General features: G+C 42.7%; 1 protein-coding gene across 1 annotated transcript in view; it reads right to left on the reverse strand.

Moving 5' to 3' along the window:
- TXNDC5 (thioredoxin domain containing 5) overlaps positions 1-17,095 on the reverse strand; it is a 61,988-nt gene that overhangs the window by 23,465 nt on the left and 21,428 nt on the right. Inside the window, exons 3-7 of the mRNA XM_086965003.1 lie at positions 9,765-9,870; positions 6,591-6,687; positions 3,591-3,706; positions 1,986-2,072; positions 109-252 (exon numbers count right to left, since the gene is read on the reverse strand). Coding sequence (XP_086821129.1) covers positions 109-252; positions 1,986-2,072; positions 3,591-3,706; positions 6,591-6,687; positions 9,765-9,870 — 550 coding nt within the window. The remainder of the gene's footprint in view (positions 1-108; positions 253-1,985; positions 2,073-3,590; positions 3,707-6,590; positions 6,688-9,764; positions 9,871-17,095) is intronic.

Consider the following 17,095-nt stretch of genomic DNA (forward strand, 5'->3'; position numbering starts at 1 on the left):
GTGAATCAACATAATTCTTCGAGAGGGCAACTAGTGGAGTTTTTTCTTACATGGTGTGCTTAGAATACACAGAGAAACTTAAATCTGGCAGATAGTCACTGCACATACCTCCTCTTGAACAGGTTCCGCCTCCTGCTTTGGCTCAGCAGCCTGCTCGTCAACTATCTCCACGACCTCTTCAGGAACCTTTGTCTGGGAATCAATATATTCTTTAAGAGAATCTAAATCTCTCTTCCCTTTGTACTGGTCCACCTATAAAAAGATTGTAATTAGAGTGAACATATTCAGCCCTCAAACTCGAAAATGTGTTACAAATAACAGGTTCAAATACTTATGCAGAGCAAACCACAAAGAAGCAGAAACTTGCGGTTAAGAAAATGAATGGCATGCATGGAGCCAACAGGTCCGTAGGTGGTGTGACAAATTTGTGTAATTTCCCTTTGCCTATTTAGTCAAAATTCTCGAAATTTTATGTGAACTGCACAGAGCAATTAGCCAGATTTTCTAGCACACAATGCATTCTCGCGTCCATGATGAGAGCTGCAGCACCTTACATTCTATTCATTCATTCATTCTTTGTGCTCTCGTAATAAGAGGTCTTACACCCCCCTACCCCCAACAGATGGAAAATCTACGTGATGTGCAATGATGGTTTAACTTCATTTTACGCAAAATGGCAGAAATTGTCAAAGATTATAGCAGTTTGCAATAAATTATGCAAACAAACTACATCAAAAGCAAAAAAAACCTTTATCAAATGTAAAACATGTTTATCTTGCCATGAAATACAAATAAGAAACTTGGTTTTCAGATCTGCCTACAGATTAGTTCATAAGTCAATAAAGGAAATGATAGAATGTCGAAGTTCAAATAAAGTGGATTCTTAATCCTTTCTTTCAAGTAACCTACAGTTTTCAGCAGGCCATGGCAATGTGAATGACTGAAATATTGTCACCATGGTCCAGGCAGGCAAACGCGCAATTATATCCATTAATAAGTTTTCATGTTAGCCTAGGGGTCTTGAATGGGCTCAAGTGAAAGCTAGATCAACAAAAAAGTTTACGTAGCAGTACACACAACACTTCTGTCACTCACAACAGCGATAAATAACCAGTGCTACTATCAACCAAATTAAGAATACTTAATTTAACGACATTTGAAAAGGTGAGTGTTCAACTCCCTGAGCCATTCTTTGTCCATATTGCCATCTCCCCTCCTCAGCCAATATGTAATTAATATGCTGGCACAGTTAACTGCTTTGGAGAGGTCACAAGAATGTTTCACAGTTTAGTGCGAAGCAATGGTATGGTGGACACAGGCAGACTACGAATACAAATGGTAGTTAGAAATGTGAACAGTGGTGACGTCTCTAGTTTATTTTGTAATATCGATTTTTAGAATATTTTGAGATGGGAAGAATTCAGTCTGAACCTCAAATTAAAAATCTGTGCAACAAAAACCCACACAGTGTATAATCGATAATAGAATAATAAGACAAACATTACTTAAATTCATGAATAGTATTTCTAATTAGTCTTTCAGAAAAATTCAGAGACAATATGGCGGTAACTGTGGTTGATAAGCATAAACCTTTTGAGCAATTTGTGATTGACAGGGAGTACCAAGTGTAATTGTAACCATTAATAAAACATAAGATATGAGGATCAAGAGCTAAAAACAAATCCCTTTTTAGATGTTGCAGTATTGGCACATGCCCGTGAGAGCCACATTTGAGGAATTTATATATTTTGCAAATATGCAGGAATGCTATGAAATAAATACTAAAAATAATATTTTTAACAATGTCAAGAGGGCAGTTTTGTGATGGCGATATGTAATATAGACTCCATACCCTCAGTGCTAGTCAATGAAAAAAATCAGTACTTCTAAAAAAGTGCGCAACTACCTACAGAAGGAAAGCGATGTATTGAACATTTTAATTAGTGCATAAACTTTTGTTGCCATCTACTTATTTAAGTCTTTACCTTTTCTCCATTCTTAAACCAGAGGAGGGTTGGATAGCCACGGACCTGGTTCCCAGTGCAGAGTTCATAGTGTTGGGTACAGTCCACCTAGGAATAATCATGAAAAACAATATATCAATAACAATACGCAATGTACCACTTGGGCCAAAACAGTCGCAGGATTGCAATATGCATCAATTAATTTTTTTTTTTAAATATGCATTTTACTTTATATTAATAAAGTTTCATAAACGCAATCATACACTCTCCGAACACATTTATATGCGGATGGCCTCTTGGTGCTCAAAGAAGATAGGAGTTTAGCATACGATTATTTTTGGGGAAAGCAAAATTAATAGAATTACTTACACGAGCTTTTAGAATTTAGAAATGGACCCAATATGCAAACAAGAAGTATTCTTGGTGTACAAAGAAGGTGGCAAACACCAATCACACATCTATAGCTTTATATATCTAGAATTTATTGGGAGTCTATTTTTGGAAACACGGACATGCCATGATCATGTAGCTGTATGGTTCATGTTTTGGCTTAAGATTCAAGTATCTGGGGAGGAGTTGCAGTAGAATAGAGGGGGCACACTTCCTGAACTATTTAAAGCAATATGCATGCCAACAGTGCTGCAGCAAAACTAAAGTCACCAAAACAGGTATAGGAAAATGAAAGTGGGCATATGGCAGAGAGACTTGAAACCACAGGCCATGCTTGCATAGAATGTAATGGACTGGATAGTTGTAACGGTGTACATGTTATTTAACTGTTCTACATACTCCTATAATTCTTGCAAACTAACAGACCTCATTGAAGAATTTGCAAAGCACTGTTATGTGATCCCAAGAGTGCAGATGTAGAAGGAAGAAAAAAAAAATTGTTGCAAAGTTATAAATCCTTTGTAGTCTTGTAGAAAATGCACCGGTGGACCACGGTAGAGTACAATGGCATACTAAAGATGGTAAAACAAGAGACCAATGGTGGCCTTCCAGACGCAAGATGTTTTAGGTAAGGGAATGGCAGTTGTGATATGGTGTTAAGGCGAGGTCAGTAAATAGGATTAGTTTAAAGCCCCCAATAGAGTTGGATGGTCCAGTTTAGACACTAGGATTGGTAGACCACCTTAAAAATAGAAAAAGGCAGCAGACTCGCAGTTTTAACAGCATTCTGTGTGATGGTGTTCCTGGTCAGCCATTCCTTCTGGTTCATCGCATGTAGCTAGTCCTTCAGCCAATCATAAGCCGATAATGGGCTTTGGAGTTCTTACACGGGACAGAAATAAAATTGAGGCGTGGACTCCACTACAGTGAAGGAACCGCTGGAGCTCTCCTGCTGTATTTTAAAATTTGCTGATCTGAACTAGTCACACAACAACCTGTGCAGCAATGGCCTGTGAGGGGAGACCAAAAGGGAAGAAGCGGTTTGAGGTCAAAGGGATGGGTATCAGAGGGTCTACAGCCATCTCAATGCCAGCACAAACCTTGGGGTAGGGGCTAGGAAGTTGTGTGCTGGCAGGTGCAAGGGCTATTAGACCATAATCACCATCAACCTGGTCATCGCATAAGCTAGCAGAGAAAAGTGATACCAGTCTACTAGAAAAATATTTTGTTACCTACCTTGCCAATCTTTACAGCCTCAGAATTTTCATATGAAGTTGCAAGCTGTTCCCATGTAGGAGCCAAAGCCTTGCAGTGGCCACACCATGGAGCAAAGAATTTGATTAGATGGCTGCCTGGAAAACAATACAATGGTTTCATAAAAGCTCAGCTGAACTTTAAGAAAAATTCCTACATGTTTAGAAATGCAGATAATACAACATGAACACAAAGTCCTGGGTTTACACACAATTCAAGAGACACTATGGCTAGTTCCCATCAACATTACATCCCAGGTTTCCAAAATTATTCTACTGCAAATCCATTTAAAGTAACTCAGAAAAGATGTGGACTCTAAACCTATGTTTGGGACATGAACAAGGTCTAATCTGATTTTTCACTAGCATAGGCAAACTCGGTTGTAGAACTGAATTCATTGTGTGAGCTGCACTTAAAACAAACTGACATGTACATTTTGCGTGAAGGCTCCAACCTTACAAGCAGAATGTGGTGCTCATCTCAAGTAAAGAACACATCAAGGTGGTAGATGCATTTGATCAAAGTTCAACCAGTCACAGGTGCAATTATTTGTAAGCAACTTCCATAAGACACATGAAACACCCCATTGGGAACATGACTGGAGCTCAATCCTCTAATGAGCTATCTAAGTTACCTCTGGTGGACTACTCCCATACATTTCACAACATCACACTCTAGAAATTGACTTCACAAAAGCAAGACAGAAACAGAACTAAAGTAAAAAAACAAAAATAATAAAAATTAAAAAAAAACACCCACAGAAACTCAAAACTAATTGCAAAAGTAGATTTAGTGCCAGGCGCCAATGCCTTTGTAGAATCCAGTCTCCAGCTAATGATGCAGAGGTTTTCTACAAATTTACAAAACCAAACATTAGCAGTTAATATTCTTAGCAGTTGAAAGTAGTCTACGATGGTCCACTTTCTAAACTACCTGGCAAGATTTCGCAGCAATCAAAAGGGTACATTCCCAATTGATTCTGCAGGCAAACTGAAACCAAGGTCACAGCAAACGTGGTCAATAGAATTGACCCAACCCCCTCTCTGAACCCTAATAACCTGCACATACACAATGGTCTCACTCCCTTCTCACGTAGCGCAGTTTTTTCACTCCACATTTAAAGCCCAAACAGAGCATTTGAATCAAAGAAGTTTGTGTGTGATCTTTTGCCTACTTTGTCTAAGCAAAACTTTTGAAACGTGCCATAATCACATTGATTTTTGACAACCATAAAAGCGCTGTTCAATTTCCAACAACCTTGGTAAACGTCTGTTAAGATCGTGCGAGATGATGGGGAATGTTCATTCTTTGAAGTGTGATGTTAATAATAAAGAACTGAGGGAACAGCACAGAGAAGCCATTTACCTCTGCCCAGCCAAGGAGAAATCTGATCACACTTTTACTTAAAGGGAGATGGAAAGGAATCAGTGGGTGGAGAGTTTCACCTTGGGGAGTAGACAACTGCTTGAGGAGTTTTTGCTTGTATTTATGTAGGAGATCAGGAGTTGTTGCAATAGTTATTCCCACAAAGCTACTTTGAGCTAACAAATGTGAGAGTGTCCACTGATTTCTTAATGTAGAAGAGGGATTTGCTGTCCTCTGCGTGAACCATCACCACCCTGGCTTTCAGCTCTGGTTGACAAGCCAAGATTACCTCAGTTCCACCACATATAAACTCAAACACAGAGATAAATAGAGAGTTGCCACATTGTGGTCCATCCGTATAACTTTGAATAGTCAGCAGTAGATAAACAAGAATAGGAGGGGTGAGGCAGAGTACTCTATGCATCCATAAAGTCTTACGTGCCATGGATCACTGACTGGGTGGCAATCACTTTGACACATGCACACTGTGACAATCATAGGGGCAGAGAAGAATCATGTGAGGGCCCACGCTGCCACACTGGACCTGAGACAGACTAACCAAAGGAGCCAGGCTGGACTCGAGAAGAGTCCCTAGAGAAGGCAGAGGCTGGGATCCCCTGGTCCACATAGATCACTAAGAGACACTTCTGCGTGATCCGAATAATCTGTAACACTGCACGCCCAAGGAGAGACATGCATTGAGGCCCCAAGCCACTGCTGTACCGAGGGATTAAGCCAAACGGAATGCTGGAAGCAACTCAATGTATTGAAAGTAGGAAGCGCACGAAGTGGGGAAATCGGGAGGGGGTGGGAAGAAAAAGCACTGAGCACAAAAAGGAGAGTCTGATATAGACTGCTTGGTGGAAAAAGGGAAGTATTTAGGGCATGCATTAGAACAGTGATGGGGGCTGGCCACCTACAGCACAGGCCTGCATATACTGTATCAGTGTGCAAAGCTCTTTAGGAGGCAGACACCTTCAGATTGAAATTGGAAAAAAGTCAAGACTGGCAAGTGCAACCTATATTAAAAAGCAACAAAGTACTGTTTAACCTTGAGAAATGTACTAAACAAGCGCCGGCCCAACAGGGATCTTCCCTACAATGAAGCATGACACGCCTCAGGGTGTGTGAGGGCCCTGGCTTCTTATTGGAGCTATCCCCGTGCAATCACGCATTGTCTATAACACCTGTTCTTAACTAACACAGCTTTCCTTGCCCGTCACCCCAGTTTTTCTTTACGTGTTTCTCCCCCCCCCCCCCCCCCCCTCGCTTCTTTCTCCTCTCCTCCATGGGAACAGCTTACTTACTCGTTTTACCACAAATTCCAAAAAGTAACTTTATGAAGCAGTCTTAAAATGTTGCCCGCATACAAAGAGTTCTGCAGTTCAATCTAGGAGCTCAAAAGGGTTTACGATTGGGCCATCTCAATTTCTACAGAAGAAACAACTGAAGAAAGGGAGCAAAATACTAAACCCCCACATACTGGGATTAAAAAGACTGCGATTCACAAGAAATAGAAAGCTACAAAGTTAAACGATGGGCATAAAAACGTTTGATTAACTGTTTCTACTTAAATGACAACACTTGCAAACAAAAGTTAGAGATCTATAAAGTTACCTTCTGCAATGTGCATCTTGAAGTTGGCTGCCGTAAGATCATACAAGCCTTGTTTTGCTTCAGGAGCCTTGGCTTGCTCCAGTTCAGGCTCTGGTTGCTGTAGAGAGAAAAAGGATGGTTGTATTACACAAAACTGGTAACGAATACAAGCCGAAATCTGAAACCTTACTACAAAGGATTACAAAACTAAGTTAAATCCTTAAAATACACACCGAATGAGAGTAAAACAAGCAACGATTTACTAAAAACAGAGGTTAATGCAGAATCCGTACAACAGGACAGCTCAGGCATACCTCATATTTTGCTCCGGTACTGAACCAATTATTCACCCTCTCCAATCATTACTGTAAAATAACTGAACATATTCATGTGCGGTTAGGAGTACAATCCTACAACGTGTCCCAGAATCCCTGTAGAGACATTTCACTCCGATGTCACATGCAGCTTTGCCACTATTGCCAGGGGAAGCTGTTTTCGTAGGACATACGGACATCTTTGGACTGTATCGTTTTCCCCAAATTCTCAAAGTTTCCTCCTCCAGTCACTACGCTAGCGTCTTTGTTTGTGGCCTTAATCAAAAGGGAAACCATTGTCAAGTGTATGGGTATCTACCCGAGAAGTAATACTGTGCCCCGTCACCAGCTCACAAGAAACTCGTCCAGTGTCTAGCAACTAGAGAGGAAACGGTTTCTCAATTTGCATGTCGAAGTAGTTTCTGCATAGGTCAAGGATATTTAGATGAAAATGGCAATTCATACTAAACTTTCATCACCATGGTCAAAAACCTTACACTAAATGAATCACTGCAATGCCCACAAAAAAAAAAAAAAAAATACCCACACCACATACATGTTTTTTTTTTTTTAGATTGTAAAAAGCTGGAAACTAGAAAGAAAGCTAAAGGCAAGCATGGTACGCTACATATATGATATCAGAATAGATTAAATTTGGCAAGCTCTGGAATAAAATACTCGTTCAGTTATTGTTAAAGCAAACAATGTAGCTCCAGTTTGGATGCCATCTCCTCCCTGCATGCCACATCATGTCCCCCATCGCCAGAGAAGTGCTAACTAGAACTGGTTGTTCTCGTAAGAACACAAATCCTGGCTGCCTCGTTCTTGTGGTTATCAAACATTTAGGGAAAAACTGATCCAATGGCCAGAAAATATAATCCGAATTCCAGTCCACTAGCCCCTGTGAAATGCCATTTTACCACCATTCACCCAGCTACAAGAGGCATACGAATTATTGTAATGGGACCACAGAGCCTCAGGGGAGGTTTACTGTCTGGCAACAAATACAAATATAGCCTGTGATCCAGAAGGCTCACCACAATATGGCACAAAGGATCTAAGTGCCATATGAGATGATGAAGCTACCCATACTTAACCCAGTGTGCAGCAGGAAGCAAGTGACCTACCAATGGCAGAAACTTCTTCAGTTCCTTCAGTGGCCTCAAAGATTTAATGCAGCCTAAAACAGAATAAAGTGACAGCTGTGACAGCCAAGCCCTAACTGGTCCTAACAATCGCTTGTTTGATCACGATACTTAATGAAACACTGTACTGGGCACCGAGTTCAAAGCTACTTGGCATACCAACATCTGTTAAACTCACTGACCCAAGCAACGGGACAAAGACAACGTGGCAATGGCACACAATGATCTCCTGCAAATATGTCAAGCAAAATTCTATAATGGTAAACTTTGTAGTGAGGTTTTTGCTCTACTAGTATTACAAGGGAGGAGAGTAGTGCACAATTGCATCCACTCCTCACAATCGTTGAACACTGCATTACTCCACATATCAATTTAGCCGTCAAATTTACAACTTTACAATTCCATCCTCTTCCTGTTAGTGCCCAGGACCCCAACAGCTGGATGTCTTAAGGAACTCCTGGAAATGCAGGTCAACAGCCTATTTTTAAACACTGAGCGTCTCAGCACAAATCCAAAAACGACAACCTCCAGTTCTAAACCCCAACAGTTGTTCGAACAACATAAACCTCAATTCACAACTAACCAGAGCTGAAAAGGACCCCTGGGCAACCAGACTGATGTATATTTTTTTGTAGTCAAATCTCTTTGAGACATTTAGAAAAGCAAAACTCTTGTTAGAGTGCTGGAGAACGATGAGTTGGATCCACTTTCCCTTCTTCCCACCCTTCGAAATTCTGTTGCCTTGGAAATGCAAAGAAGATGGGGAAAAGTGTACATCACTAAAGAAAAGGGTGCCCGCCCCCACGCCTCTTTACCAGTCACTAGCAAATAATATACACATTTTTATAGATTGTATAACGACTAATAAACTCAGGAGATGCATACAAATGAAAGAAACAAGTTTTAAATAAATAGGGATTTCAATATTCCTGTATACAAGTGGGCGAGTAGGTAACGCAAAAAGGCTCGCACATACCAACTTTGCCCTTTTCTGGCCAACTAAGCAGAGTGCAGTAAAAACAGGCACAGGAAGCAGTCACAGTGTAACCAATGTCATAATCCACTGTATGCAAGTTAGCAAATACTAAAAGATCTACAGCAAGGGAAATGGGTGGTAGATGCAGTCAACACATATCCCACGTCAAAAGAAATTGCTCCAATTTAAAAAGGAATGCAACTTATTTACTGGCATCTCTTCAATTGGTTTATGGATGGAAGTTATGTTAGCAGATGGAATTACAACGTAACCGACGACATTAGGAAATTAGTATGCATTATTGATTATGATAACTCTGCAAAGAGCGATTAATAAAAATATGAGTAAAGATATATTTGGCAATGAGACATTCAACATCTCCAAGAAAACTAGAGGACGAACTTTCATTTCATTGGTTTTTTTTTTAAATGGAACTTTACATTTAGAAACGAGATGTAGGAAAACCGCAGCACAACGGGTGTAGAGCTCTGAAAGCAATCTGGGTACTGGTATGCAAATAAGCACCTGCTGCCAATAAACATCTGGTCAATCATGAATTACTACACAAATCTATATACTTTTGTTTTATTATTAAGGGCAACTTTAAGACAGCTAGTAAACGTAAGATGTCTGTGTGAGGGAGGCAAAGAGGGAGAAAGATAGAAGGGAGCATTTACTATATTTCACACAGATCTTCTTTGCTCTGAAAAATGACTGAATGGAGAAAGGGAGTATTAAAAAAGAACAAACAAACACTTACAGCAGGTTCTTCATTCACCATCTGCAACATCCAACGTTCTAGAGTCTGGTAATCCCTAGGGCCCTGATACTTCACAGCTTCTTGGCCATGTTTGAAGAACTTCAATCTGAAAGTATGTATTATTAAGAAATCGATCATTTGTGAGCATTTAGAAGCATATCAATTCACGTGCATTACTTAACACCACATCTGCTTGGTATTGAGGAAATAGTGAATAAAACAAGTGCCATTTAGGCATCATACAAATGAACATATTCCTAATGTAATTTGTGTTTTTAAAAGATTTTGGATGGCTCTATAAAACCTTTACAGGAACACCAAGGAACAGTCGATTAAAAGAAAAAAGCATTAATAATACATTAAAATGGTTCTAAAAATCTAACATTTGAAATCAAATGAGGGTTAATTAACAATTGACGAATAGCGCCGCTTTCAATTTACTATCCCACTTACACTAAGCACCCCACTCATGGATTAAACGACCTGTACAACACAGTTCTCGATCAATAGGAACTTTACAATACATTTGCAATGCAATATTGCAGTTTTAACTTGATTTGTTTTTGCACATTTTGAATGCTTCTTTCAGGCTAGCCCTACTATCCTTCAAAATGGGTCTCCACCAGCTACTACAGCAGGAATCTGTAACTAAGACAAATAAATTAGAATGTAAATTCACCCTCCTGGCTTTGACAGCTGCATATACAAAGGAAGGCATGATTGGTCCCCGTTTTGTCAATAATAATATAGAGTGGTAAAATCCTCAACCTAAACCTTATGTAAAGATATTGTGGATATGAGAAGTCTGGCCAGTCAACGCAGAGCTCCCTTCCTGGGAAATATTTATAAAGGGTGTACTTTAAAACCAACCTGAATGCAGTATTTATAACACTTACAAATGTATTGATTTCTTCAAAGCATTTCAATCAGAAATGCTGCACATACTCTACAGATGGCACAAACAGCAAGGGCTGACTGATTGGTTTACAAAGGTTTACCATTAATCGGACATGGTGAGGATTGGGATGCTGTTTGACAGAACAGTAAAGTTGGGCAATTGACAAACATGCTAATTTCTAAATTATACACATGAACAAATATATGCATTTGCAGAGACAGAGGATATTGATGAACGGTAATCATTCCTTGCTTTCTAGTTGCAGGAAACTACTTCAGGGCTTGCTTCGATGTCAGCAGGAACTGAACTTCACTGGAAGCTTACTAGTAGGTATAAGAAACTGAACCAGGATGCAGTGCATTGAGCTTGGGGTGAAATTATAAGGTTCTGATTAGTAGAGTCAAGAAGGTAAACTAGTGATATGGGGGAGAGAGCTTTAAACAACAATGCAAATAAGCAGAGTGCACAGTTAGCACAGAGGACTTGACGATGGAGTGAGGTAAGAGTCTTTTGCAAGGCTGCACTTCACTTGGTGAAATTGAGCATTTGCTGCACAGTGGTCGGAAACAGTATCCAGGTCGGCCTTCTAGTAATCTGCTGTATCAGTCTATTTACTGAGTTATCAGCGACTTGATCACTTCTTTCCGTTCAATGAATGGAACGTGCAGGCAGAATTATTGTATATTTAGGGCTTCGTAGCTCTTCAGTGACTCACAGTGGGATTGAACAGAGCATCAAGATGTCGGCAAATGAACACAAAAAAAAATTAATGAAGGAAGCGGAAAGGGCAAGGACAAAAGTGCAGGTGAAGGAAGAAAGATACAGAGCCGCATTTTTTGAAAAGTTTCATGCAATGGGAATTAAGTCCCAACCAGAAGCAAACAGCAGTGAAACGGTTGGATAGTGCAACTAGAGGAGATTGAGGCAGGAATGAGAAAGGATTTAGTCACCATGAGCGTATAGAAGGTAAGAAGCATGGACATAAAAAAATAATAATAATGATGATGAAGAGGAGCAGTCATCCCAAAGGTCGGGTACAGGGGAGGGAAAAAAAAAAAGGGGGGGGGTACAGAGGGCGCAGAACTGATCTTGAATAGATTCCAACAGATAGAGTAACAGGTGTGGATAGCTTGAGTCTCACCCAACAGAGAAAAAGTGTTCAAGAGGTAGGAGAAAAACAAATGGGGGCTGAGCAAGTGAAGCTCACAGTAGAAGCAACATCAGGAAGAGTGGTCATCAGCATGAAAATAGAGCGCGAGGATAGCAGAGAAGTGATTATGCTGAGCAGCTGTGCTGTAGCTTACAAAACACGTGAAAGTAATTTTGGTTGAGTGAAGAGAACAGAAACAATTTTAAAAAAAATTCAAGATGAACAAGTTGTTGGGTTAAAGGTATTTGGCGTGTTGATGGCTGGATCAACTCCCAAAACAGAACTTTACCAAATGCCGTTCCAATTTTACAAATTCCTCTGGTTTGGGTCGAAAGAGACTGTTCGAGACCCAACAAGACATCTTTTACATGTGTTGGCCAGTGAAAAGGCAATTTGTGGTTTAATATGTTGCAAAACCCTTTTTTGCAGCCATAGAGGTGGACCCTAGTCTCACACAGAGCAGCCAGGCTAAAACACAGCACTATACATTACATTTTTTAAACCCAAGTCACTCAACAGCATAACGGAAGCAGATTGAGGCAGGGTTCTAAATTTTGTGAGAAATGTGTTTCTTGGGATCAATGGTTGAAGTTCAGAACCCTTAAAGTTCTGTGCCAAAGAATGGAGAAGCCTGTTTTTTGCTTGTATGGCTAATATAAATGTCGAAATTGGGCCACCACGAGTTTTAAAGAGGTAGATCAATACGAATGAAGATGCACTGTCTAAAGAAAAGGAACCCTTTGCTACATGGGTTACTCATATTCAATTTTCAAAACAAGAAATGTCAGCGTATAGGAAACATGCAAAAAGCGTGCGACCCCGTATAGAAACCGCCTTTGCTATTAGCCAGGGAAGCAACCAGGTTGGCTTTCAATATATTACAGGGGGTTCAGACAATTGTACACTCCAATCTAACCCCTATTGTGCCTTAATCTGTCTTTGCCCTCACCAGGAGTAAAGTTTGTGACCAAGGCTATATTCTTTATGGGCATCAAAAATAGTAACAGTATCAGTTCCTTGTCGATTTTAAGTTTATTCATTTTGTTTCCAACGCCGCCACCTGATCTGACACAGTACATGGGCCCAACGAATGAGGGAAGAGATGGCCTTCAATCAAAGTGGAGGCTCAAAATATAGTGCAATCGAAGGAGACTATTTAAATACTAATACGGAGGCTCTGTGAAGATCTTTTAGCAATTTATACTCAGTAGGCGGATACCAAAGAATTTCAGAGTCCTAATACTGAGTGGGCGACTTGGTTGCGGTGTAGCAACAGAGGTGTTCACCCAAGAAATCGCAAGAGGATTTCGTACCTCTGGAGAACATCACCTATTGGCAGGGCTAACCCCCTTTATAAAGAAACTAAAGGGACCGTGGTACTAAACATCACGGAAACAAGCACAGCAGGGACCGATTTTTGCAATTGAATCCGAGGATTCACTAGGGTCTTGAAAAAGGTGTTTAATATAGGGCTTATACCACCGAAACGCAGCGACACCTGGAAATAGACCAAATTGTATGGATACAGGAGCATATTGAAAATATATCTATATATTTTTTTTTTTAAAGTATATGCCAGTGGTAATCCGGTAAAATCAATTGGTCATTATACACAAACAATTTAGAAATTGTTGTGGTTGCCCTTTGTTCATTTTATAAATTTCTCTCATCCTCTTTTGTCTTTCCGCTTTTGACTCCTATATCGTTCTGCTTCTCATCTAGCTGGGGGGCATTGAATGAGCAATTTTTAAGAACTTGGATTGTGATTTTGCATTGTGATGAATATTAGAGTATTATGTTAGAGTATTAGGTCAGGATATTATGAATCTTTAAACTCATGTACAGTGAGTTGATTTTATGTATGTAAAGAAAATATACAATATTTTAGCAAGCGAACTAAAGCAAATAAGTTTTTATAATAGAAAAAAATGTATTTTTGGTTTATTTCATATGGTATTGTGAACACTATTTGGGTTTAGACTTTGAAACATCTGAATGAATGGAGGAGTGGATTTGACTGTGTGAAATATGCCCAAAGGGAATTTTTTTTTACATTGTTCTAATGAGAGACCAGTCTATGTTGTTGAAAGCTGCTCCGTTTTCTGTTGCCAGTAGCTGGAGTCTTGTTCTATAGACACTAGAGAGCATAGAGCCTATGCAAGAATCCTTGACTGACTAGCTTTGATCTAGGAAGCCATTAAATCTGTTGCTAAGGACTAAAATTCAGCGTGCCGGTGCTATCCAGTAAAGACACTTGGTGGTAATTTAATAACATTTTACCTCTTTTGCATAGTAATAGAATTCCTGTCTAGATGTAGGGAGTCGGCTGGTCTTTAAAATGTGATTAAAATACGTAACGGAGATCTCACAGTGGTTCCCCCAGCTGCTGTGTCTGATGAGGTGCGTGACGCCCTGGATCTCCCCCTGACGGCTGAGGAGCTTGGGGAAGCGTTGGGTCAGCTGAATGTGGGCAAGGCACCGGGACCGAGCGGCTTTCCCAGTGAATTCTATAAGAAATTTCATCTACAGCTTGGGCCGCACTACTTGCGTGCCCTGGAGCTGGCGCGAGAGCAGGGCCGCCTCCCACCGGACTGGCGTCATGCCGAAATCGTCGTGTTCCAGAAGCCGGGAAGCCCACCGGACCGCCATGACTCTTACGGCCCCATCTCTCTTATTAACTTCGAGGCCAAGCTTCTGGCAAAAGCGCTCGCGAATCGCTTGCTTCCCCATATCTCTGCCCTTGTTCACCCTGATCAGGCTGGCTTTATGCCACGCCGGGCGACGTGGCACAATATACGACGGGCACAGGCGGCGATTGATGCGATCGGGGTTTCGGAGGATCAGGCGGCGTTATTGCTAGCTGACATTGATAGCGCCTTTGATTCAGTCAGCTGGACTTTCCTCTTCACCCTTCTACCGCTGCTGAACCTCGGCCCGGTCTTCATCTCCTACGTCCGCCTGCTTTACACTGAGGTCACGGCCTCGGTGCGGGTCTCGGGGGCGGTCTCGGCTCGATTCCCAGTGACTCGGGGCACGCGACAGGGGTGTCCGCTCTCCCCCTACCTCTTTGCGCTGGCCATGGAGCCGCTAGCCGCCAGGGTCCGCAATGATGCGCTTTATCGTGGCTTTGTCTGGAGAGCGGATCATGCGGACCGCATTGCTTTGTATGCGGACGATGTGCTGTTCTTCATGACCGACCTGCAGCATACGGGCCCGCGGGTGCTGGAATTGATGCATGGCTTTGGTCAAGCGTCGGGGCTCTTCCTTAACCCGCACAAGTCGACCCTATGGGTGCTGGGAGGTGGCACGGTGGAGTTCCCATGGGCTGCATCCCTTCGGATCGCAGTGGAGGGAGTGAAATACCTGGGAGTTTTTCTCTCTGCCTCGCCCACGGAGGCGTGGAGCCGGAACATTCAACCGGTTTGGGACCGGGTCCAGCTGGACATCAAGACGTGGACGCGTATGCCTCCTAACATTTACGGTCGATCGGCCATCTTTAAGATGGTGGCCTTGCCCCGTCTACTTTACCAACTGCAGAATCATCCCTACCCGATTGATCCGCAGTGGTTTTGCAGTGTTGACTCCGTGTTGGGCAGGTTCCTGTGGGCTGGAGGTGACTCCAGGGTGGCGCTCCGTACGTGCTTCCTCTCTACTTACTGCGGCGGCTTGGCTACCGCGGATATGTTGTCCTACTATCAGGCCTCCCATCTCCTGGTGCTCAACGAGTGGTGGTATGGGGACCGCTGTGACCCGGCCTATGCCCTGGAGCACTCTCTAATGGGCGACGCCTCCCTTCATACGTTGTTGTATTCGGCCAGGAGGAGGCGGCTGCTCCCGCGAGTCACCCAGGTGGTTTTCGCTGTCTGGCGGAGGGCCCTGCACCGCATGGGCTGGTGGGGTAAACTGACGGCGGAGACTCCGTTGTGGCGTAATGGCCTGCTGCCGGCGCTGGCGTCGCTGCGAGGCTTCGACGGCTGGGACGCAATAGGGGTCTCGTCCCTAGGGCATGTCCTCTCCGGCACCACTCTTAAATCCTTTCAGGATCTTAGTACTGAATTCAACATGCCCAGGTCTCAGTTCTTTCGTTACCTTCAATTTCGCCACGCTCTTACTCCTAGCCTGGTGGGGCTGGAACAGCTCCCGGACTTCAGTCCCATAGAGGCGAAACTGTTTATGGGAGATTTGGGTGACAAAAAAGTCTCCCAGATTTACCGCTCCTTGGTCACGCACTGCTCCCCCTCGCTCTCGACACTGAGGCCCTGCGGGAGGCCGATATCGGTCCCTTGGATGAAGACGACTGGCGCGAGGCCCTTGAATTCCCCCGTGGGGCTGCTATTGCGGTCCGCTTTATTCAGTTCAAATATCTACATCGGGCGTATTTCACAAGGGACCGTTTGTGGCGGGCAGGCCTAATTGCAACCCCGGAATGCCTGAGATGTGGTTCGGAGAGAGGCACCCTCTTTCACACTGTGTGGTCTTGTGTGCGGTTGACTCGGTTCAGGGCTGGGGTCTGGGACTGCCTGTCCGAGGTGTTGGGGTGGGATCTGCCCCGTACCCCTAGGTTGGGCCTTCTTCATGTCTTAGAAAATGTTGGGGGTAACATCTACAAGCGCCATTTGTTGTTGCTGGGGCTGGTGGTAGCGAAGAGGGACTTGGCACAGGCCTGGAAGAGCGAGCGAGCCCCCCCCCCCCCCCTCAGTGCCTGGAGGGCGGGCCTGGACTTCATTATGGGTTTGGAACAGCCGGTTTTTGAGGCTCGGGGATGCCCCCGCAAACATTTCAAAATATGGAAACGGTGGGCAGACTATAGGGGTCTGACTCTCGACCCTCCTATGGACGATGCACTGCCACAGGATGTTGACCCTGCACCCTAGGCCGTTGGCCGGCTCCACCTTTGTACACCTTCTCTTATGGTTGACTTATGATCACGTGCACAGGGTTAGGGTGGGATAAGGAGGGGGGTAGTGGACGGGGTTGGTGGGAGTTTAGGGGTAGGTGGGTGGGAGTAGTTTGACAAAATTCGCTTTATGCACTGGGTTCGATGCTATGACAATGATGTGTCTTTTCATATTTACTGTTGACAGTTTCCTCCTGACTGTGGAGGGCTGTGCTTACACCTGATTGAACTCCTAATAAAAATGGTTTTGAAAAAAAAAAAAAATACGTAACGGAGACAGCTCCCAAATCGGGATAATGTGAAATCATGCCCAAGTGCCTTCATTTTTTTTCTCTCAGTGCAAAACTTCTGGCAATTCTTTGAACGTGAAAATAGTCTGCAGTCAA

The sequence above is a fragment of the Lissotriton vulgaris genome, chromosome 4_1, assembly GCF_964263255.1.
Source record: "Lissotriton vulgaris chromosome 4_1, aLisVul1.2, whole genome shotgun sequence".
NCBI classification, from domain to species: Eukaryota; Metazoa; Chordata; class Amphibia; order Caudata; family Salamandridae; genus Lissotriton; species Lissotriton vulgaris.